Source organism: Procambarus clarkii, chromosome 56, assembly GCF_040958095.1.
Source record: "Procambarus clarkii isolate CNS0578487 chromosome 56, FALCON_Pclarkii_2.0, whole genome shotgun sequence".
Classification (NCBI taxonomy): domain Eukaryota; kingdom Metazoa; phylum Arthropoda; class Malacostraca; order Decapoda; family Cambaridae; genus Procambarus; species Procambarus clarkii.
In genome coordinates this window covers 27,347,959-27,371,445 of record NC_091205.1, presented here as the reverse complement: position 1 = coordinate 27,371,445, position 23,487 = coordinate 27,347,959, and the positions used below count along the sequence as shown (strand labels likewise).

The following is a 23,487-nucleotide window of genomic DNA, read 5'->3' as shown; positions in this document are numbered from 1 at the left end:
AATGTTTTGATTCAGTGAAACTATTCTGTGGCACTTAGCAATTGAATACACCAGACATACTGGTAACATTTACTCCTTGTTAAAGAAAACATTTAAAAAAACATGCATAAAAATTGAGATGAAACTGAAAAAGCATTTTTGTTATTTCAAATCTAAAATATAAATTCTTTCTTTGAAATCCTATACGTCCTTCTCGGTAACACTTCCTTAAACAACATCTATTTAACATAGGCATGTACAAAGAAATGTAAGTTTAGCAGTCTCACATAAATCTCCTTTAGCCTGCAAAGTTAATTAATAACTTATTAGTGAAATACTAATTTATTGCTAAATTATTTATACAAAATTCTATATACAATGAAATCATATAAACACAAATACATTATACACAGTTTTACCCATGATAATCTTTGCACAATAAAAATGTATTCTATCAATTTGCTACAAATATTTTACAGAATGCAGTACAGTACTATAGATACAGTACATGATTTGATTTGTAATCTCTTGAAAATTTAAAACATTATAACTGCTGCAAATAACAACTTCTAACAGCCTGGTTGACCAGACCACCAACCAGCAGGCCTGGTTAGAGACTGGGCCACAGGGACATTGATCCCCAGAACCAACACAAGGTAGACAACAACAAAAATACCAGATAAAAAAGGACTTTATTCTATCCAGTGCTTGTCATTGCAATAACAACTTTGCCAATTTTATGATCAGTTACATTCTGTAGAATGGCAAGTAAAAAATTCTCTGGCACTCTCATTTACCCGGCTTTTAATTTCTCCAATTTGTTTCCATTACTCAAACCTTCCTATATTCACACTTTATACAGTTTGGTATCCACTCTCTCTTTCAAATTTTTTCTTCTTTTAACAGTGACCTTTATTGAGGAAGTGACTTTGTGGAGTCCTACCTCCTTGTAAACATGTATTGGGCTTCAATAAGTAATTATCAAAAGAAGGCACCAAACCAGGAAGGCTATGTATGGGCTTCAATAAGGACCTGTATCTACTAATTTTGGCTGTTAGAGGTGAATCAGTCATCATTTGGCTTTAGGAAGTAATAAGAATGATTAGGGCAATAGCTTAGGCATGTATATGCCTCAAGCGTGAATTTTTTGCTTTAAGTCTAAAGGGGACAAATAAAAACCACATGGAGACTGAATCAATATAAACACAAGTTGTTTTTGCTGTTATTCCATCCAGAGATACATTCATTTTTGAAATCTTCAGCAGAAGTGTTTCTATGGCTGAGGAAAACTGCAACTTTACTGCCCAAATGCATACACATCTACACATACTTTACTTATCACATCCATTATACTGAACATAATTACCTCTTGTAAGTTCTTAATGCCCAATTTTAACCAGATGCAGATTTACACATTTGGTTCCCATATTTTTCTTAAATGCTCTTGGAATTTTAAAAGGGAAAATTAATAAATCATCAAAAGAAAATGTTAAGCCCAGATGGCTATATGGCACGGCCTGTGTTACAGAATATTCAAGAGTTCTCATATCATTCAAGATACCAATACAGGAAAAGAAATAAGATGAAGGAACGCCATAATGGAAATCCAAAAAAATGAGGCACCGAGTGAACAGCACCTGCCTGTCAGATAAAGCGAATATTACTTCATCTTGTACTAAAGTTACTCTTTACTGTAACTTCTCCCAAGCCGCCATATTTACCCGGCAATAAAGTATGGTAAGCAGCGATAAATACACAGCAAACAAGTAGCCTCTCTACTTTGTCCAAACACAGTTTACTGTAAGACAGTTTACAGTCTGATTTACCTATTTCTCAAACGCATACATTTGGTTGTAGTCTGCAGGTTTAGTTTTTTCGCGAATATTTTTTAAAACGATATTACTCCAAATTGATTACAATTATCAGAATTGTATCATTAAGTATCCCAAAAGCTCTGATGAAAAATATATACTTGAAGGCATATTTTAATCAAAATACAGTTTTCTTACAGAAGAAAAAAATGGGCTATGCCTACTTACCCCTTCTTACTGTGACATTCGAATACATTTACCAAATTCATAACAATCGGTTTATTGTTTTGATGCAACGAGTTGCACGCTGCCAAGTAAGACCTATTGTTTGGAGCTGCGAGTTGAGCCTGGGTACAGAGGCACTTTCTAAATGGCTTAACAATTTCATGTTTCTATTAAAAATCAGCTACTGGCAAGCTGTGCTTGGGAGTGATACTGTTTGGGAATCGTCCTCTAAACATAAATATGAAATTAATTCCATGCCGTGCCACTGTCATTCCTCAATGAAATGTACTTTAAACAGGACTCATGACATTCAAGTTTTCCTGAAAACAGCTTTCCCCCTTTTCCAATAATCACTGCTGAATGGGTGTAAGACATGCTGGAAAACTTGAAGTTAAACAATTTGTTGCATCAAGCAGAATTACTGTACAGCTATACAGTTAGAAACTCATCTCAAAATCCATGCTTGTGGTTTGTCATTGTCCTTAACTAATCAGTGGGGGGTTTGTTTTTTTGTTGGCTGAGTCCACACAAAACATGAAGAGCATCTGGAGATGGGTCTCGGCCTCTGAAGCTGCGGAACACTTCACTTGGATGACAGCCTCCTCCCAAGGATAGGAATGTTGAACGGAACCTAAAAGCACACGTTAAATGTAGAATTTATATACTATACTGAAATTCGATTAATATGAATGAAAAAGATAGGAAATTTTGGCACTTGCATATATACAATTATACATCAGTAAGAAGGTGGATTGTGGTCAGGACACATAGTAATTAGTAGTTACTGACCACAATAAAGCATTTAAGTAATGACATCGTCCAATAATAAGAGGTTTCCCAGTGTCAGGATAAACTTATTAACCACCCATTTAAAGAAACTCACCAAACATATTTATTTAATCTGCAAAGAAGATGGAAAAGTTTTAAGAGTTCAAAATAATGTTATACCATATGTACAAGATTCATCATACTCACTTGTGATCTACAAGCATTGAAGTTATTAGATGGTAATATATTCCATAAGGTAACTGTGTGGAAAACTAAGTAGGTAGCACTATTCTCAGACAGACAATATGTTCAATACCTATGAGAAGGTGTATCATCTAACCATACTTGAAGTGGGGCGATTTAATACGTTCTCGAGAGATGGAACCATTGGATTGCATTAGATATGTACAGTACATACTGCAAAGAAAATTATTGAATAACATATAAATGAATAGGCCACAGAATGCAACTTGTGGAACACCATAAAAATAGAGAAAATTGAATGACAAAAGAAGGTAGAAATGATTATAAAGAAAGTAGGTGGCAAGTCAAATGATGGCAGCATGGAGAGCAAAGATTTGTGCCATACAAAGCATGCACTGCAGATGCACTAAGCATTCTCTGCATACTTCCACTTACTGAGCACCCACTGAAGAAAAATATGAAGCATTTTCGGCATAATTCTACTTACCAAGCACTCACTGAAGTCAAATATGAAGCAACCTCCGCATGCTTCCAATTACCGAGCACTCACTAAAGACAAATATGAAGCATCTTCTGCATACTTTCATTTACCAAGCACCCACTGAAGATAAATATGAGGCATTCTCTGCACACTTCCACTTACCGAGCACCAACTTCAGAGACATCTTCTGCTGTCTCTCTGAAAGCCTGGAAGGCATCAGCTGCTATCATGCGTGACCAGAGGTGAGAATAATATGCAGCAGCCCAAATGTCGGCCATGATCGCTGTGTTGGTGCAAAGGTGTGCATCATATTTGTCCAATACAAACGGTCGGTACGTTTTCCATAAGTCCCGGGTAATGTCCAGCCAGTAATCCTCACTGCAACAAATATCTAAGTAATACACAACAATATCTAAGTAAAATTACATAATAGTGAATGATACAATAAAGATAAAGCTTTAGTTTCTACATAATAATACTCATAATCCATGACTTGCACACGAGTACAAGTATGCACTGAACGTATTAATAAATGAATACACTTTCCCATTCGTAGGTCAACATACGGTGCCAAATTTGAGAGAAAATACAAATAATGCTTAAAATTTGTTTGTAATAATACACTATACAATAAAAAAAAAATTTATGGATTCGTACATTCCACTGTCATTTGTAGGTAAAATGTGTTGGATGCCAAGGAAATTAGTTTCCAATCATGACGAGAAGCAAAATTTGCCTCCTATATGACACCTAAAACCCATCAAAACCATTTAGCCCCAATCCTAACCTGAAGACTGGCACAAAAATTGTAATCATCACATGACATGGCCCGTGACTGCCTGCAGATGCATTGCATGACATAGCCTGGCATACAAGAGCTAAATAATCTTACCTTGTGTAAAGCTGCATGTCAAGATGGGCAAGATAGAGTTCAGAGCAGAGACTGTAACCGGCCATGTGGTTCTGACTGGCAATAAGGTTTTCAATAGTCGTTCTGCTTAGTGGAAGACCAGAGTCATAATGCCGACTGATTCGTTGCAGAATACTAGGTTCATTCAGCCTTTTCAGAAAATAAATATCCATATGTTACATTTAGGATATACATAAGAATTTTATGGTCAACACACACACACAATAGCAAGATTTTACCTTTCTGCTTCAATAACATGTATACTACTTTTACATCAAAATAATCAGGCTACCGACTATATAATACAAGATAATACTACAATGCTAAAATTAATATTACAACTGACATTTACAGTATTTCTGGTTCCCTGCATTTCCCCACCATCAATATATATTTTTTATTTATATACTGTATATACAAGAATTCTTACATTCTTGTAAAGCCACTAGCACGCATGGCATTTCGTGCAAGTCCTTAATCCTAATTTTCCCCGGAATAAAATTTGCCAAATCTTTAACAACTAGGTACCCATTCAGCTGTCCACTTTGTGAACAGTAGCTACAGTTAAGGATTGGCACCCAGTCAATCCTCCCCGACCAAGACACAAACCCAGGCCAAAGTGCTCACGAAGCACCGGGCGAGTGCTTTACCATTGCGCCATGGGGACTGATATTCCTTTCAGTTACTGATTTTATATATATTTAAGCAGGAATATGTAAAAATGCTACTGTATTCACTGACATTTTGCTGCTTATTAGATCTTTCAAGGAAGATGGTTTAACAAGAATAGCTACACACATAATAGGAGTACAGTAATATGAAGATGCTGCAGCAGACTGCTTTATAAAAACATTATGCAATACATACATCCATTAGAGAAAATATTGAGGCCATACAACAGGATCGAACCCACATCCCTAGATTCTTCAGGTACACACACTACCAACTGAACCATGACAAAGCTCAAAAGTACCTAGATGAGATTTTTTGTTTAGCTCATCATGGTCCAGTTAGTAGTGCATTTGCCTGAGGATTTCAGGGGCACAGGCTTAAACGTATCGTACAGCCTCAATGTTTCCTCATAGACACATCACGTTCTCATGACTTAAATGTACAACTGCTAGCCATATACTAACCAGTTCTGCATAAAATGCGAACACACTTCCACAGCATCCCATTCAATATTTGTTAACCCAGAGGCTTCACTGTAAGGAACTGTTGTCAGAAGATGCTGAAGTGCAGTACCAAACTGAAAAGTTAATATGTATTCATGATACATGTATCATCTTTGTCAAAAATCACAGCCAGCTTTCAATCTTGGACAAAATTGGTACAAATTAAATTAATGATGAAGGCTCTATGATAATCTTGTCGTTTCTAACATATACATCATGCATTGAGCAAGCTATTTCTTTTCTTGTAGACAACACTTTGAACAACATACCATATAATTGTTGTTACAATTAGGCATGAGCCATCTGTTTCCCTTGTTTTGAAATATAATCTCTGATTATCTTGTTTCATTATCAATGTCATCTAGGATGTATCTTATCAAATGATACAGAATACATACATAAGTACTAAAAGCTACTCTCTACTCTCCCGTTTAAAGTTATTCCAGAATTAACCGGAGTCACTGAAGAAGTCAGGTGCCTTATGCATGGATAACCAGTGGAGCTGGTTGATTAGCATGCAGAACATTTAGGCAAATGTATAAATGCACATTTAATATAGGAGTATTGAAGAAGCAAAATTCAGTGACTCAGTGAGTCACAGATAATGAAAAAAAATGGTTGTAACTTACTTTCTGAAAGAGAAGGCTAACATCAGAGAAACTAAGTAAAGACTGCTGCTCTTCTGAGAATGGAGGAGTAAAATTGAACACCAAACAAGCTATAGGCGAAGTTTTTGCAATATCCGATCGGCTCCGGCAGCCTAGACTCCAAGCAGAATCCAGTTGAGTATGGAGTTTTTCACCAGGTCTATAAAGAGTAGATGAAACTGTTGTTTTTTAATAAGATTAAATTAATTCCACTACATTACTCTGCTTAACTAAACTATAACAAAACTCAATTTGACTATGACAATTATTTTCATTAATTCATTACTATTAGTCAGCTTTTCTATTTTATGGGGTGGAGAGGACTTGGCCAAGAAAGAAAAAGAGTGGATAATATAGATATATTGAAAAGTTAGAAGATACTATATTAAAAAGAATAGTAGTACCTATCCATTTACTATATCATTAACATAACACAGCATCACAGATACCCATGGGCCAAATTATCGATCAGCATCACTAATATGCATTCCATGCAAAATATCAGAACAAATTATAAGGAAGAGAATAATGAAACAGCTGAAAGAGGATAAACTTTGATATGGATAAGTAACAATGTTTCAAATGGAAAGTCATTCCTAACAAACCAAAGAGAATACGACTGGGGTCACCAAGATATAACAGAAAACTGAAGGATGGGTAACTGCTTTTTTTCTAAGCCACTGAAAAGCTTTTGATATTGTTCCACAGAAAAGGCTAAGGTATAAGAAGGAAAGACAAGTTTGGATAACCTAACTGGAAAGACACTGAACTAGGTAAAGAAAAATCTAATGAACAGGAAATACAATGACACAGCCAAATGTGTCATAAGAAAAATGTGTCATGCTTGAAGGTTGTGGTACTGAGGGTCCCCTCAAGGCTTGGTGCTAGGAAAATTGACTCGAGTCGATTGAGAACCACAATCGACTTGAGAATGGTCCAGGGCGGACTGAAACGTTGTCGTCCCTTCACCTTCTAGTGTGTGGTCTGGTCAACATACTTCAGTTACGTTATTGTGACTCCTCGTCTGCCTAGGAAAATTGCTGTTCTTAATCAATATGGATGACCTAGCTGAGCGAGTGAGCTCACACATACAATATATGTGTTTACTGATGAAGTAAAGCTAACGAGTAAAGTATGAAACTGAGATACTGAAGAGTGCTGCAGGAAGACCTTTACAAACTCCAAGAGTGGACAGATAAATGACAGAGTTTGTTCAGAGTTCAACTCCAACAAAAGTAATGAAAATAGGAAACAATAATAGCAGACCAGTAGGAATTTGCACCGTAAGGAAAAGGACCCTACAAAAACACATAAGGATAATATCATGACTATATCTCCAGAACCTTTAGACAGGATAAAAGTGAAATTCAAGATCATTCTTTTATTTTTAAAGAGTAATAATGCAAATTGCAAGATCATGTTTGGCCTACCTCTGGAAGGGATCCAAATAAAATGATGAGATGTAGTCTCCTGTATGGTCCAAGATATTGAAAAACCGAACATCTGGGTGCCACGTGGAAATTTGGTCACTTGATATCTCTTCGAAGGAAATCCCAAAAAGTTCTGAGCAGATTTCAAGAAGGCCGACAAAAACATGGTCAAAGGGGAAATACTCTTGTAGATTAATGTCATCACAACTGGAATTAAAAAAAAATACATATCTTAGTAAAGTAATTAGTATTAATCCTGAATACTATATTATCTTGTTTACATGGTACCATATACATGTACATACTAACATACTTTATACTGTACTGAATGTATCATGTATGTAATATGAACATACAGGCCCACAACTAAAGACAAGTACAATATGTATATAATAAATATTTATAGGCCCACAACTAGACATGAATACATTTATAATTTTAACTTGGCACATAATGTCCTATTAGTTCAATACTTTACTGCACTGTACACATAAATGTGAGTTAATAAGTTCCCAAATCACCAAAAATTGCCATAAATTAATACTTCCAATGAAATGGACTACATTGTACTAATCCCTATTCAGCACATCTGGAATACTGTACCACGGCCTCTGATTTTTCCAAATTTTGCTGAATTTTTTTAACAATCACAGCATTGCCTTTTACGTTGAGGCCAATCGGATGCTCCCTGAGCCAGCGCCATTATGGTCTACCAAAGATTCATCAATTTACTTAAAATTTCCAAAACAATTTATTCACATATGATATACAAGTGAAAGTTACTAAAGAAAGAACAATCACTGAGGCTCAAGAGAACTTACTTGTATAAATAATGCATCTGTTTTCTTTTCCAATAGTCAACATCCCAGGCCTCCAGCTGAAGATCAAAGCCTTGGCTCTCGGCAAATGCTTGCAGTGAAGCAATTTCCTTTTTCTGAGCCTTCTTTGCTGAAAGATAAAGGTTTACACTATTTTCTTGCACAAATGTCAGGGACAAGTAACTTTGGAGTTGTTAAAAACAGCCTCTTACAAAATGATTAAGATTACCACTAAACGTATCCTTAAACCTCTTCCAATCTACATTAGCCTGAACTGATCCAGACACAGGTTAGTTATGTCTATTATTTTCATGAATGATGTTGAATGAGCAAAAGAATAAAACTTTAATAATACAACTATAAAGTCCTCATGGGAAAATTATAATGCGAATACCTTTAGCTAGCAGGCTTGTGATCATGGAGGTAACATTCTCCACACTTCCAGCCATTTTTGTTTCCATAGACATTTGGGCAAAGTTTTCATAGCCAAGAATACGTGCTTGCTCTCTCCTGTTAAAATATAGAAAAACGAGACTAGACAAGAGTGGATTGGCAAAAGCAATGTAGAGTGGAAATTTGGCAAATACAATAATATGATCCAATAGAAAGTTGATGAAATGATGATGCTGTAGTATGGAGAACTGGTGTGAAGGTGTGAAATAAAAGTGAAGCATGAAGAAATCTAAGTGTCAGATATCATAGACATCAGTGTAAGGCTGTATTACATGGGGGTAACTGAGCATATCCAATGAGAATAAAAAGCGCTAGCATGAAAGTAAGCATCAACAAAGGTACTGATACCCGAACTCAAAAGGAGGCTCTTTACTACCAACCCCAACTTTGCACATACAAGAAACGTATATGGCACACTGCAACAAATAGTACAAAGTCTCACCTGAGAGATCTAATTTCCTCAATATGAGTACTATTGCTAACATCTTGGCTAATATGGTTTGAAGCTCTCATGTTATAGGCCCGATAAGTGTTGCGACGCAATTCAGTCGAAGGGCAGTGCTCTAAAAAGCTATCATAAACATGCGGCTGAAAAGTGACGGTCCATGGACCTTCTTTAAACCGAGACCTGAAAATATATATATATTAAACATTAACAGAAATAGGCATTTTTACTCAGCATAAATTTATTAAACAAAAAAATTGCCAAAGTGCATATGATAGTACTGTATCTACAAAAACTGAAACACTTAAAATTTATTTCTAATTAAAGTGGTTTGAGAAATGATACCTTCAGCAATTTCAGATGATTACTGAAACAATACCATCAGCAATCTCGGATGATAAATGAAATAATTCCATTGGCATGCTTGATAATTATTGAAATGATACCATCAACAATCTTAAATTATTCCTGAATTTATATCACCAGCAATCTCTGATGAGTCCGGATAGATGATTGGGTTTGGTTTCGGCATTGCTAATTTCTAAGACAGATATAACCCATTTTAGATACACTCTAAAATAAACAAACTTGCAATGGGTTACATTCAATGAATGTCGGCAATCACAGAAGTGTCAATTATTTAACGGAGGATCTAAGTAACCTCCTGTAAGGATAAACTAAATTATTATTACATAAAACACAACAATATTTTGAGGCATTTTTTGTGTTCTATGAGCCACCATACAATGATGATTAGATGAAGTTAAAAAAACAAAATGTATAAACTCAAGACAAATGCGATAAAATATTTTTAACCCGTCAAAAAGAAAGCCAGATAAGCCACATTACCAAAAACTGAACGTCAAGTATAATGAAATGTCACTTTCTGGACGTCACCTCAGTAGTTTCCATCAGTTATGTCACTGCCACTAGGGGAAACCTACTCACTCACTCATTCAATATCACACACACACACACACACACACACACACACACACACACACACACACACACACACACACACACACACACACACACACACACACACATGCTCTCACTAACTCACTCTCTCACTCAAAAAAAAATAAAATGCATGAAAAACAACTAAATCCAAACACATGAATAAATTCAAAAGAACAAAATAAAAAAATTAATTAAACAAGTTAAAAAATAAAGGAACTGAAGGCAGATTGAAAACTTCATGAGAATGAAGTGAACTGAAGGAAGCGAAGATAATCTATGAAGGTATAAAGCTAAATCATAACAACTGGAATTAATGTGATATATAGAGCAGTAAACAGGGAAACTTGTATGTCCAAACTATGCAGTGCAAAAACTTAGATCTATACTGACAAAAGAGAGGAAAACAAAACATAAATATTAGATAGAACATTATTTACTTACCGATCCACAGCCATATTTTTCAACAGTGTATCCGGAAAATCTTTCACGATACTTGAATTTTGTATTTTATGGGAAAATTTACTGGAAGATTCCTGAAAAACAAAAATTAATGCTGTATCATACTTTTTGACAACATATAATTAATTCATGAGCATAATAAAGAACAATTTACTTCTTGGGATAATTACAAGACTTTCCTTTTCACAAACACCACATTGTGTATCTACCATCCATAATACTGCCATGGTAAGGTATTCATACACAGTGAATACCACAAAAACAGTAACTTGACCCCAAGCTGACATGGGGTTTATCTTTAATCACACAATGTGATGTGATTTAATATGTAACAATGTCTTGCAAAGAAGCCATTGGGCTTCATTGCAACACACCACCGGAACCAAATAAGTGCTTTTATTAGCTCTTCAACAGTGATACCACTCTTGAACCCTAGCCATAACAAGAGATGAAATGCAGCTAAAAACTAATTGATTAAATTCACATTTTTTATTACCGATCTAGTAAGAAAAACATGATCTTTACAGTTGTGCAGTAAGAAAAAAAAACAGCGTTTATAGTAATGAAACGCAATTTTCTGGGTAGTCCCCCCCCTGGAGGCTCCCTGGTTCCAGGGAGCCAACGGGGATCCCACAGAAAAGTAATAGATAATATGGTCCAAGTAACCTAAACTCGGAGTACATGTTGTAAAGGCAAATATGATATCATAATAAATACAACCAATAATCATCATCATCATAATTTTGAAAATGATGAGTCACAATAATGTAGCTGAAGATATAATGACCAAATCGCACATCACAAAATGGAGAAATTATGACGATTCGGTCCATCCTGGAGCATTATCAAGTCGTGTGATAATCCAGGATGGTGATTATCATATCACACAACTTGATAATGCTCTAGGACAGACTGAAATGTTGTCATTTCTCCATTTTTTGTGGTTTAGTTATCATAATTTTGAAGGAGTGGGATTTTTTTTTTATTTCGAGGTTCTGACTTGGTGGCAAGAAGCCAAGAGGGGCCCAGTAGAAGTTGCACAAGTTGGATGACTTACATTAAGCAAAAGTAAGTAAGTAATTATCAAAAGAAGGCACCAAACCGGGAAGGCTATGTAGCACCATCAAATACGCAAAATAATCAGAGGGCGCTAAATATCACCAAGGATGCCAATACGAGAACAAAAACGCATAAGGCGAACGATATCAAAAGTATCCGAGTCACCAAGAATTCTATCGAGGGACAGGTGACCGCGAGGGGCGGTCGGAAAGCAAGACACACGCTCGTCCTGGAAGTCAGGACATTCAAGAAGGACATGCACGACCGTAAGAGGGACAATGCAACTAGGACAATAAGGAGCAGGGCGGCGCTCCATCAAGTGACCATGGGTTAAGCGAGTATGGCCAATACGCAACCTCGCCAGAGCTGTTTCCCACCGCCGGTTACGGTGGAAGGAGGACGGCCACGAGGAAACACAACATTTAAGAGTACGTAGCTTGTTACCAGTAACAGACAACCAAGAAGCCTGCCAACGGGTAATGACTGAGGAATGGATAACTGGGTAAAAGTCGGAATACGGAATGCCTTTACGAGAGATGGGACAAGAGCGGACAGCTTCCTTAGCGGCAGCATCCGCACGCTCATTTAAAGACACACCAATATGGCTGGGAACCCAACAAAACTCAACCGACTTAAATTTACTGTGAACGAGAAACAGCCAATGCTGGATCTCGACAACTACTGGATGAACCGGATTAAAGGACCCGAGAGCCATGAGGGCACTACGAGAGTCAACAACAACCACAAAGGAAGACTGACAACGAGAAAGCAGGAGACGAAGAGCATAGAGAATAGCATAAAGTTCTGCTGTAAAGATGCTAGTCTCCGGAGGCAAGCGACACATATAAGTGCGATCAGGAAAAACAACAGAGTAGCCAACACCGTCCGCTGACTTAGACCCATCGGTGAAGACAGAAACGGAGCGGGAGTGAGAAGAAAAGTGCTCGAGGAAAAGGCGTTTTAGAACCGTAGGAGGGGTAAAAGCTTTAGTGATACGGGTCAAGGAAGTACAAAACCGCGGAAGAGGGACCCTCCACGGGGGCAAAGAAGGAACAACACGAGGAGAAACATCAGAAATACGAACGGAGAGAGAATCCTGTAGGCGAGATAACCGGACAGAAAGAGGGAGGTGGTGAAGAGGAACAGGAACCGCAGGAGGGGTAAAAGTTAAAGCACGACAGAGGCGAGAGGAAGGATGTTGCAAGGACCGCGCAAGATAGCGAAGACAGTAGCGATCACGGCGGTCCTGGAGAGACAGGAAGCCAGTGTCAACATACAAGCTAAGGATGGGAGTCGAACGAAAGGCACCAGAACTGAGGCGCAACCCAGTATGGTGCAAAGCATCAAGACGGCGAAGAGTAGAAGGAGAAGCAGACGAGTAAGCAGGGCAACCATAATCGAGCTTAGACAGGACGAGAGAGGAATGTAAAGCAAGGAGAGTGCGCCTATCTGCCCCCCCAAGAAGTATGGGACAAGACCCGAAGGAGGGTAAGGGCCTTAGAGCACTCAACACGGAGGTAAGAGATATGGGGAGACCAAGACAAACGAGTGTCAAGGAATAACCCCAAAAGCTTCGCGGAATCTTTGTATTCAAGGGGATGACCATAAAGTGACAAAGAGGGACGAAGAACAACCCGTTTCCGCGTAAAAGTCATGGCACAAGTCTTAGAAGTAGAGAACTTGAAGCCATGACCTGTGGCCCAAGACGACACGGCATCAATTGCAAGTTGAAGCCGGCGTTGAAGGAGAGGCGAATCATCACCCTGACAACAAAGGGTAAGATCATCGACATAGAGAGCGGAGAAGACACCAGAAGGAAGAGAGGAAAGAAGACCATTGAGGGCAACAAGAAAAAGAGTAGTGCTCAGAACACTACCCTGGGGCACACCTTCGTATTGCTGAAAAGAGGGAGAGAGAGCGGTACCAAGGCGCACCCGAAAGGAACGACGAGAGAGGAAGCTGCGGAGAAAGAGAGGGAGATGACCACGAAGGCCAAAAGAATGAAGTTGAGATAGGATATGAGAACGCCAAGTGGTGTCGTAAGCCTTTTCTAGGTCAAAAAGGACGGCAACAACGGAGGTCTTCGCAGCAAAAGCAGTACGAATATAAACCTCCAAGTTCACCAGGACATCTGTCGTGCTGCGGCACTTGCGGAAACCAAATTGAGAAGGGGAGAGGAGGTGATGGTGTTCCAGGAACCACATCAGACGAACGTTAACCATACGTTCAAAGAGTTTGCAGACACAACTTGTGAGAGCAATAGGGCGAAAGTCCTTAGGGGAAGTACCCAGAGACCCCGGTTTGCGAACAGGGAGGACAACGGCATCGAGCCAGTCCTCAGGGACTGACGACGACTCCCAGATCCGATTATACAGACTCAGTAAATACTGAGACGTGCTCGGAGGGAGATGGCGAAGCATCTCATAATGAATACCATCGGAGCCCGCCGCCGTAGAACCGCAGAGGGCCAGGGCAGAACGAAGTTCAGAGAGAGAGAAGGGATCATTATAGGGAAGCTGAAGATGAGTGCAGAAATCTAAAGGACGAGACTCAAGGACAGGTTTACGAAGAAGGAAAGATTGGGGAAGATGAAGACCAGAGCTAACAGAAGAAAAGTGGGAACCCAGTTCGGAAGCGACCTGCAACGGGTCCGCCACAAGAGTATCATGGAGGTGAAGGACCGGTGAAACATCGGGAACGAACTTACCCGCTATCTTGCGGATACGCTTCCAGATCTGGGCCAGAGGGGTTTCGGACGTAATTGTTGAGACATAAGATGCCCAACATTCACGTTTAGCCGTACGGATGGCCCTACGGGCCACCGCACTCGCTTTCCGAAAGAAAAGAAAAGAATCGGTCGTCTGCCTACGGCGGTGCTTCTTCCAGGCTGCACGCTTACAGCGGACAGCCCGAGCACAGTCCGCATTCCACCAGGGAACGCACTTCCGTGGACCCCGAGAGGAAGAGCGAGGGATAGAGCGGAGGGCAGCGTCGAAGACAGTGTCATGAAAAAGGAGGAGAGCGCGAGAGAGAGGCAGAAGGGAGAGGTCAGAGAGAGTAGCACTGAGGGAAAATAGGGTCCAGTCCGCCTTAGCAAACTGCCACCTAGGGAAAGAGAGGGAAGGGCGAAAAGAGAAAAAGGAAACAAGGATGGGGAAATGATCACTTCCATGGAGGTCATCAAGAACCTGCCACGTGAAATCTAAGTAAAGAGAAGAAGAGCAGAGAGAAAGATCAAGACAAGAAAGGGTGCGAGTTCGAGAGTCCAAATGAGTGGGCTCACCAGAATTCAGAAGAGACAGGGAAGAAGAGAGGAGAAACGGCTCAAGGAGGCGACCCCGGGTATTCGTCAGAACGTCACCCCAAAGAGAATGACGACAATTGAAGTCACCCAGCAGGAGCACAGGCTCCGGCAAGGAGTCTAGGAGGTGTTTCAAATCAGGAAGAGAGAGCGGGACACTCGGGGGGAGATAAATGGAACAAACTGTGTACCATTTCCCCACAAAGATACGAGCAGCAGAACAATGGAGAGGCGAAGGAAAAAGTAAAGGAACAAAGGGAACATCAGCCCGAATCAAGAGAGCAGAAGAATTAGAAGCCCCAGCAATGGCTGGGGGGGGGGGAGAGAAAGGAATAGCCACGAAAACGACCAGGACGAGCACCAAGCATTGGCTCCTGGAGACAGACACAAAGGGGCGAAAACCGCGAAACCAGAAGTTGGAGTTCGAGGAAATTGGCGTAATAACCTCGAACGTTCCATTGAAGAATGGACAACGACGAGAAGAGAAAGGACAAAAACAGAGAACAAGGAAGAAACAAAGGCGAAAGACCAACAGAGCACGTTAAAGAATATCAGGGTCGGGATCAGGGTCAGCAAAGTCAGGGTTAGGGGGCATGGGTAAACTGAGCAAAGACGGAGGGAAGGAAACGGGAGAACAGATCAGAGGTGGGCGGGCAGGGTCCGGAGGAGGAGGAGGAGGAGGAGGAGGAGGAGGAGACAACGGAGAGGAGCAGTCAAGGACAGCAGCAGGAAGAGGGGGAGTAGAAAGAGGGGAGCGCACCCCAGCAAGAGCAGCAACCGAAAGGGAAGCAGGGGCCAAAGAAACCTCCATAGCAGGAACAGGGGGCGCAAGCACTGAAACGGGAGGGGAAGGAGCAACAGAGCCAGGAGGAGGAGCTGAGGAAGAAAGCGAAGCCTTCTTACCCGCCGGGGAAGAGGAAGGAGAGGAGCCAGGCTTACGCTTCTGACTTAAAGAGACCGGTGTCCCAGCAACCACGTACCGGGCAACGGATTCCAGTGTCTCAACAGGAGAAGCCGAACGAGAGCACACACGACGGCCGTTAGGAGAGCGATGGACATCCGCCCGCACCGACAGGCGGTGGGGAGAGCCGATAGATGGAGGAAGAGGATGGGAAGGAGGATCGGAGGGGGACGAGGAAGAAGACACAGAAGACACGACAGACCGGGTAGAAGGAAGGGGAACCCCAGACAGAGGACCAGGAGGAGGATCCTTCGGGAGAGAACCCAAAGGGACAGAGGAGGGGGCAGTGGGCGCATCAGGGTCCAAGGCCCGGAAACGGTTGTGAGTCTGAGGAAGGCGGGAAGGACGAGGAGAGGAAGAGCGCAACACGCGAGCATAAGAGATATTAGCATAAGGCGGGAGCCGGCGAACCTGGCGCCTCGCCTCAGGAAAAGATAAACGCTCCCGGTGCTTCAAGTTGAGGACGGCTGCCTCAAGCTTGTAATGGACACACGCACGGGAGAAGGTAGGATGGGCCTCACCGCAGTTGAGGCAACGAGCCTGGGGAGAAGCGCACTCCGACTTAGAGTGACCGTCGCCACCACACAAAGGACAGAGAGAGACAGTCCCGGAGCAGCGGAGGGCACCATGCCCAAACCTCCAGCACTTGTTGCAGAGCCGAGGAGAAGGAATGTACTCCTGGACAGAGCACCTGGCACCAGCAAGAATGACAGAGGGTGGAAGGGTCCTACCATCAAAGGTAATCTTCACAACCCGGAGGGGTTGACGGCGACTACCACGAGGGGGACGAGTAAACGTGTCCACCTGGAGAATAGAATGGCCCTGGGCAGCGAGGATATGTCGAATATCGTCGTGGCAGTCGCGCAGGTCCCGAACACCGGTCGCAACATGGGGTGGGAGCAAAATAGTGCCAACACTGGCATTTAACTGAGCGTTCTTCGAGACCCGAACGGGGGTCTCGCCAAGGCAGGATAAGGCAGCCAAGCGGGAAGCAGCATCCTGAGAAGGAGCAGCAACGACACGTGTACCGAGACGAGTGGGGTTGAAAGTAATGGAGGCATCCACGGAATCAATGAGATGTCGATGGAGGGAGAAATCGTCAGGAGGCGCAGAATCAAGAGGGAGGAGATCAAAATATTTGGCCCATGAAGCGGGACCAAACAAGGCTTGATAGGTAGCAGAACTGGAAGGAATCGAGCGAGGGCGGCCGTGACGAGGACGGCGGTGAGAACCCCCAGAGAGAGAGGGGTTAAAAGGCGCAGTAGTTACAACTAGAGAAGGAGCCGCGCCAGGGGACGAGGTAGTCACCACTGGGGGCTTGGGGCTCGACCCAACCACAGAGGAGGGAGGGGAGCCAGAGGAAGGAGTCAGAGAGGCCAAAGGAGGAGCAAGGTCGGGGCCCAATGCAGCGGAGGCTACAGAGCCCGGTCTTCCAATACGGACCGACTCGGGGGCTTGGTCGCCCACCCCACGAGCCTGAGAAGGTAAACCAGAAGAAGCCGAAGCAGGGGTAATCATCTTGACGAAAGAAGAATTCACTCACGAACGTGCCCCCACACCCACCATGGAGCCACAATTAGAGGCAGGACACCCAACAAGAAGCTATCGCCGATCTTGTCGGGGCCTCCTAGGGGTGCGTCGCGAGTATACGCCCCACAAACGCCACCTTAAGAAACCGACAGTCCGTCGAGATCGGGTTCAGTGACGAAGTGGGGATTGACAATAAAAGGTTCCCCTCGCTCTCGACATCGGGTACTGCAGTTCTACGGGTGCATGAGTATGCCTCCTCAAGCACCCGGGCGTCAAAATAGAAGAAGTCCAAGGGAAGAACCAGAACGAGCAAAAGGTCGGCAGGAAACGGCAAGCAGATAGGAGAAGAGGGGGGAGAAAAACGAAACAGAAGGAAAAGAAAAAGATGCCCAGCAGAATTGGAGAGGACGGCAGCAGGAGCACAAGGCTAGAAAAGGACAGAGGACTGTCCCAAGGAGCATCACACTCCGGCAGCCGCCCACTAAGCCCCCACACGGCGACAACGAGCTGAGCGGGGAGGGGGTACATTAAGCAAAAGAGTGAGGAGGCAGGATGGCTGTCACCTCAGGTGACCTGGTCAGCCGTCTAGTGGTGGTCAGGTGCATCAGTCAGATATGATATCTTGAGGTTATCTTGAGATGATTTTCGGGGCTTTTTTAGTGTCCCCGCGGCCCGGTCCTTGACCAGGCCTCCACCCCCAGGAAGCAGCCCGTGACAGCTGACTAACACCCAGGTACCTATTTTACTGCTAGGTAACAGGGGCATAGGGTGAAAGAAACTCTGCCCATTGTTTCTCGCCGGCGCCCGGAATCGAACCCGGAACCACAGGATCACAAGTCCAGTGCAAAGTCCAGTGTACAATCTATAATGTGTTTTGCCTAGTTTTTTGGTTCATCTTTTCTGCCCTTGCTTCACTGAGTAAACCAGTATGGTCCTGCCTCTAGGCCTGGTGTGTTTAGCTAAAGCTTGGTAGTATCTGAATTAAGCTTGAGGAGCCACTGAAGGGTCTCTCCAAAAAATACAGCTCTCTCTCTCTCTGCTATTTTTCCCTTAAATTTTTTATCTTTTGTTCCTTTGTCTTATCTTCCAGTATATTAAAAATGCATTGTTTATATAATTTTGTTGTCACCATATGCACAAAGATGTCTTCTATTATTTGGGATCAGAAAAAAGCAAAGCATTTTGCAATAAAAAAGAAAAATCTTAATATGCGAGTCTGGTATATACATGAATCAGCTCAACAAATACTTACAAGTACTTTTCTCCTGAATTCAGATTTTTCCACCTCTAACATTTTGAGCTTATTTGTAAAAATAGCATTCTTTTCTGGAGGAAGTTCAATCCCATTAAGTCGTGCTTCAAGAAGGAATTTACGGATAACTCGCTTCTGAGCAACATTTAGGCTGCTGTCTTTTGCATATATTTCCTGTAAATAAATAAACATGATTTTAAAAATGCTGCGCTAAAATTGCTCTCCCTCATGCCCTAGATGATTAATGCATGGTCAAACATGATATTGTGCACTCAGTACTTGGTTGTTATAAAGAAATCCACATATCTAAGAATTTGCACACTTCAAATCTACAAAGATTGATGGTTAATGGTAGTCGTGTACACAAATCACACTTTAGAAAGCAAAGAAAAAACACATCCTTTAAGAGAGAATTATATAGTTTTCTTAAATTTTGTGCTATGCTTTATTGTTTCTTTCACAGAGTTGAATAAATCTTCTTAAGCCCTTGCATCTGAAAAAAAGGTAACATACCTTACATGCTTCATAGATAGGACGGCTCTGAAACTTGTGAACTCTGGCTTTCCGTGCTCGCTCATGAATCTTGAGATAGGCATTTGTATTCATTTCATGATTTTTAACTGTGTATAATATTTTTACATTACTCCAAGCAGAGTTTAATGGAGACTCCAAATGGTCCAGTTCTCCTACAATACTATCAAATGTTTTTGGTTCTTTTGGGTCTGTAAAAAGAAAACCAAGTGTAATTAATAATAAAACTCCATTAGACATTATAGTCTACATTTATGATCAATAAAACTCATAGGTAATGCAACTAACAATTTCTGGACAGATCACTCGTGTCCAGAAGCAGGCGGCTAATTCTGTTTCATATAAGAAAACTTTGACATACAAGTAAAAATGCTTTATTCTTGGATCTTTTAACATTAAATTAAATTTATTTTCTCAGTTGTCACTAATAATACGGCATAAACTAAGACAGACATTGAAAAGTAAAAGACAAATTTATTTAAGTGCTGCTGACATACAGTATTATAATCAGCAATTATATATTAACAAAACTTGTACTAAATGAAAATAATAATAATTAAAAAGTTGCTATAGTTTTACATTAAACAGTATGTATATGATATCAAGATATCTACACCATCAAAATAGTTAATGAGTTAGGCATATAATATCTTTAAAAAATGTGCAATAAACTGGCCAAGGATTTTTTTAAGACTACCTTGCCAGGAAAAATAAACAAAATAAATAGAAAAGTAACTAAATTTGATAATATAGCGAAGGCAAGAAATATGAAGATAAACAGCACACGTACTACGAGCCTTCTCTTCCACAGCCCAAACTCTGGATTCATACTCTAATGCTAGCTTGCCAATCCCAGTCCAACATTTCTCAGGAGTTAACTGGTCAAACTGCGGCAAGCCATCAGTACGAAGCAAGGCATTATCTTCAGGGGTGTCGATTGGGCTCTCTGGCAACCTGTAAATTAATTAACATATTAATTTGAAATTTAGCAAAATGACAAATGGAAAATTCTAGTTCAAAATCCTTAGTAACCAAGAGGCAAGCTGTTTAGTCTACAACATTAATATATGTTAGTAAAATTCTGGAAATCTTGATGCAGTGGGACTACCTATGTTCCATGCATTATTCAAAAGTTGACCATACTGTACAAGCAATGAACACATGGTATTTTAGTTTTCCACTTGGAATACCACCTCTCATATATATTTATTGGATAATATTGATTTGTTGGACAAAATACCGAAGGATAATAGTTAATCCTGCTTGTAAAATCTTACAAAGTTTTCAGGTGTAGATGGATATTTTTGAACATCATGGCAAAATTTTTTTTTTCAAATTTGTTTACATCCACTTATTTTACACAGTTGACCATCTAAGGCCATTGTATATGGTACTGAAAGATGGCAAACTATTACTTGTTCAGATGGATATGGAAACTGTCAATGTTTTGAGTCCATATGTGCTTATCATTTCCAAATATTTTAATTTATTAAAAACAGTACAATTGGGATAAAAGTAGTACAGAAGTGCATCTTATAATTTCTAATAAATGTAAAATATTAAAATAAGCAGTGCATTGAAGATGTGTTTTACATTCAGTATATGCAGGGATAATTATACTGTAGGACCACTGACAGTGAGCACCAAATTAACTTGGCTCAAATTTTGGCCAATTCTTAGGTTTAGCTTCTTAATGTTTGTCTTCATAAAGATTCAACATTTAAAGTTTTTGTACATACTGTATTTTCAAGATTTTACCATCACAACACTTCTTATATCTTTCTTTTTACCATTAGAAAAATATACAAACAATTGTTTTTAAATTGTTCTGAAGTATTTAACAAAGCCAAAGTTATTTTTTGACATCTTATAAAACTTATTATTTTTTTTTTTGAGATATATACAAGAGTTGTTACATTCTTGTACAGCCACTAGTACGCGTAGCGTTTTGAGCAGGTCCCTGGAGTATGATCCCCACCGCGAAGAATTGTTGTTACAACCAAGTACCTATTTTACTGTTGAGTTAAACAGAGGCTACAATTAAGGATTTGCCCCCAGTAAATCCTCCCCGGCCAGGATACGAACCCATGACAAAGCGGTCGCAGAATGCCAGGCGAGTGTCTTACCACTACACCACGGAGACTGGTTATAATAATATATATTAATGGTAATTATAATATATGAATTATATTGACATGATATACGAATTATGATACACGTGTAGTGGAGATTAATGGAACTGGCCCACTTCGTGCCACTGCCTCACCGATAATGTTTCAGAGACAATATATTTTATGATTCTTTTTTATTTACAAAAATCTAGGGTTATGAATGCTGAAGGTCCTGCCCGGTGGCACCAGCTACCGGGCAGGAATTCATATTTGAAACTACCATCTTATGGAACTGATTTATGTGCCAGTTGTTACCAATATCTCTTGTTGTGTACTTACAACACAACGTAAGTTGTCTTTGGTCGGAACTTTAATGCTGCCGGGCAAAACCGTATATTCCTGAGCAGCACCCCGGCCATAGCTGCTTACGCATGTGAGGTTCCAAACACAGTCCCACTGATACGATCAATCCATATATTATATAGCCCCCCACAGCTTAGCTGTTTGCTCTAATGATAGAACAAATTAGGTTTAAAATTATGCTTTTCAAAGAATTCGTGAGATGAGATGTATGTATGCATTTAGTACTAAATATTTAATTAAATCCACATCTGCTGCTAGCCGCTGATGCAATATTTTGTTTACTTGAGAGAATGTGACCAAGACGAGAAACTCAACGCTCCAGGGAGTGTTGCCAGATTGGGCTACAAATAGCGAATTAGGCTACTTTTGAGAGACCAGCGCTCCCAAATTTTTAATTTCGCTACTTGCTACTTTTTAGGCTAATTTAAAAGCAAGATGTGCTAATTTGGGCTATTAATGTTAAGAATGTACGATTGCGAGTTACATGAAAGTAACTAAGCTATAAATAATTGTAATTAATAATAATTGTAAATATTAATTAATACTAAATAATATTATTTAATAAATTAGTTCCAATTCAATGCAGAGTTTTCTTCCAAGCACAGAAACTTGTAAATATAAATACAAGATAATAGATAGATCGATAAATAAATAGACAACTTTCAAATAATGCACCAAGTAATGGCGAGAGCTAGGAAAAAAACTAGACAGTATACATTACATTTGAAATTTATAATGGATGAATGGTAATAAGTTGGTGTATGTTTGTATATATACCAGACAAAGTCCATTTAATGGCAGAATTTAGCCATTTTGTGTAAAAACTTTTATATCTCATATTATTAATTATAACAGTAATCGAAAAAGTTCATAGTTTGTATGTACAAGAGATGAAACAGAGAGTCATATGAGCTAGAGCGATGGGCTGAGTCCATAAGGAGGCGGAGCTTCCAGAAATACCTTCCTGTGATTGGCTGTTGCGGGGAATACCAACACTCTTTTATGAATAAAATCTAAACTAAGAAATAGGTCCTTGTGCACAACAACAAGGTTGTTGTGAAAAAGAACAACAATTTCTGTTTTGCACCTGATAGAAATCTCCATCTAACTGAATAATTTACTCGAATAAGAGGGCAGAGCAGTGTATCCTTATTTGTGTCAAGGCAACCCCCAATAATAACGTCACAAGTTAGGTAGCCAGCCCATTTTTATATAACATCCGTTATATCCTGCAATATTTAATTATCACTTTAAATAATTAACGCTTCATTCTTTTGGGTAAGTTAAAGTTAAAGCAGAATTCCATAAGCAGGACTGGTGGGCTGAACTAAGATGATTTACTAAGTGGATGGCACTTATAGCTGATCCCTTCCTGTGATTGGCTGTTGTGTGAATGTCAACAAAGAGTTTCTACCAATGATATGCACCCCATACCCATCTGTGGGCGGAGCCTGGTACCTCCTTCCCGAGCACAGCATCCCGCCTTATGGGTTGCTGTTTGGCTATTTATAGTGAATTGGAAAGAAAACAGATGGCGTTAGTTGTATTTTGAGGGATGATTTGTTATTAGTGTAATTTGATGTCAACAGATGGCGTAAGCTGTATCTTATG

The 23,487-nt window shown here is 40.3% G+C and overlaps 1 protein-coding gene across 2 annotated transcripts; it reads right to left on the bottom strand.

The window, feature by feature from the left end:
- Positions 1 to 302: 302 nt before the first annotated feature.
- On the bottom strand, positions 303 to 22,160 carry LOC123770825 (uncharacterized). 2 transcript variants are annotated; one of them, XM_045762990.2, is made up of 14 exons: positions 21,853 to 22,160; positions 20,193 to 20,356; positions 19,385 to 19,593; positions 18,872 to 19,045; positions 10,751 to 10,842; positions 9,344 to 9,529; positions 8,843 to 8,958; positions 8,452 to 8,578; positions 7,631 to 7,837; positions 6,183 to 6,360; positions 5,515 to 5,627; positions 4,361 to 4,528; positions 3,631 to 3,846; positions 303 to 2,646 (listed from the first exon to the last, which is right to left on the bottom strand). In XM_045762990.2, the coding sequence occupies exons 1-14, from the start codon at positions 21,930 to 21,932 to the stop codon at positions 2,502 to 2,504; spliced, it is 2,175 nt and encodes a 724-aa protein (XP_045618946.1). In that variant the 5' UTR covers positions 21,933 to 22,160; the 3' UTR covers positions 303 to 2,501. The 2 variants fall into 2 exon arrangements, with proteins under 2 accessions (XP_045618946.1, XP_045618948.1); XM_045762992.2 differs by lacking the exon at positions 21,853 to 22,160 and having other exon boundaries at positions 20,200 to 20,338.
- Between the last annotated feature and the right edge of the window lie 1,327 nt (positions 22,161 to 23,487).

Excerpts from the sequence above, each read along its gene's own strand:
- LOC123770825 (XM_045762990.2), bottom strand. The coding sequence starts at position 21,932 with ATGGCCGGGGTGCTGCTCAGGAATATACGGTTTTGCCCGGCAGCATTA. Across the intron at positions 9,530-10,750 it reads AAAAATATGGCTGTGGATCG|GTCTCGGTTTAAAGAAGGTC; the intron begins GTAAGTAAATAA and ends ATATATTTTCAG. Across the intron at positions 3,847-4,360 it reads GACATGCAGCTTTACACAAG|TGAGGATTACTGGCTGGACA; the intron begins GTAAGATTATTT and ends TATTTGTTGCAG.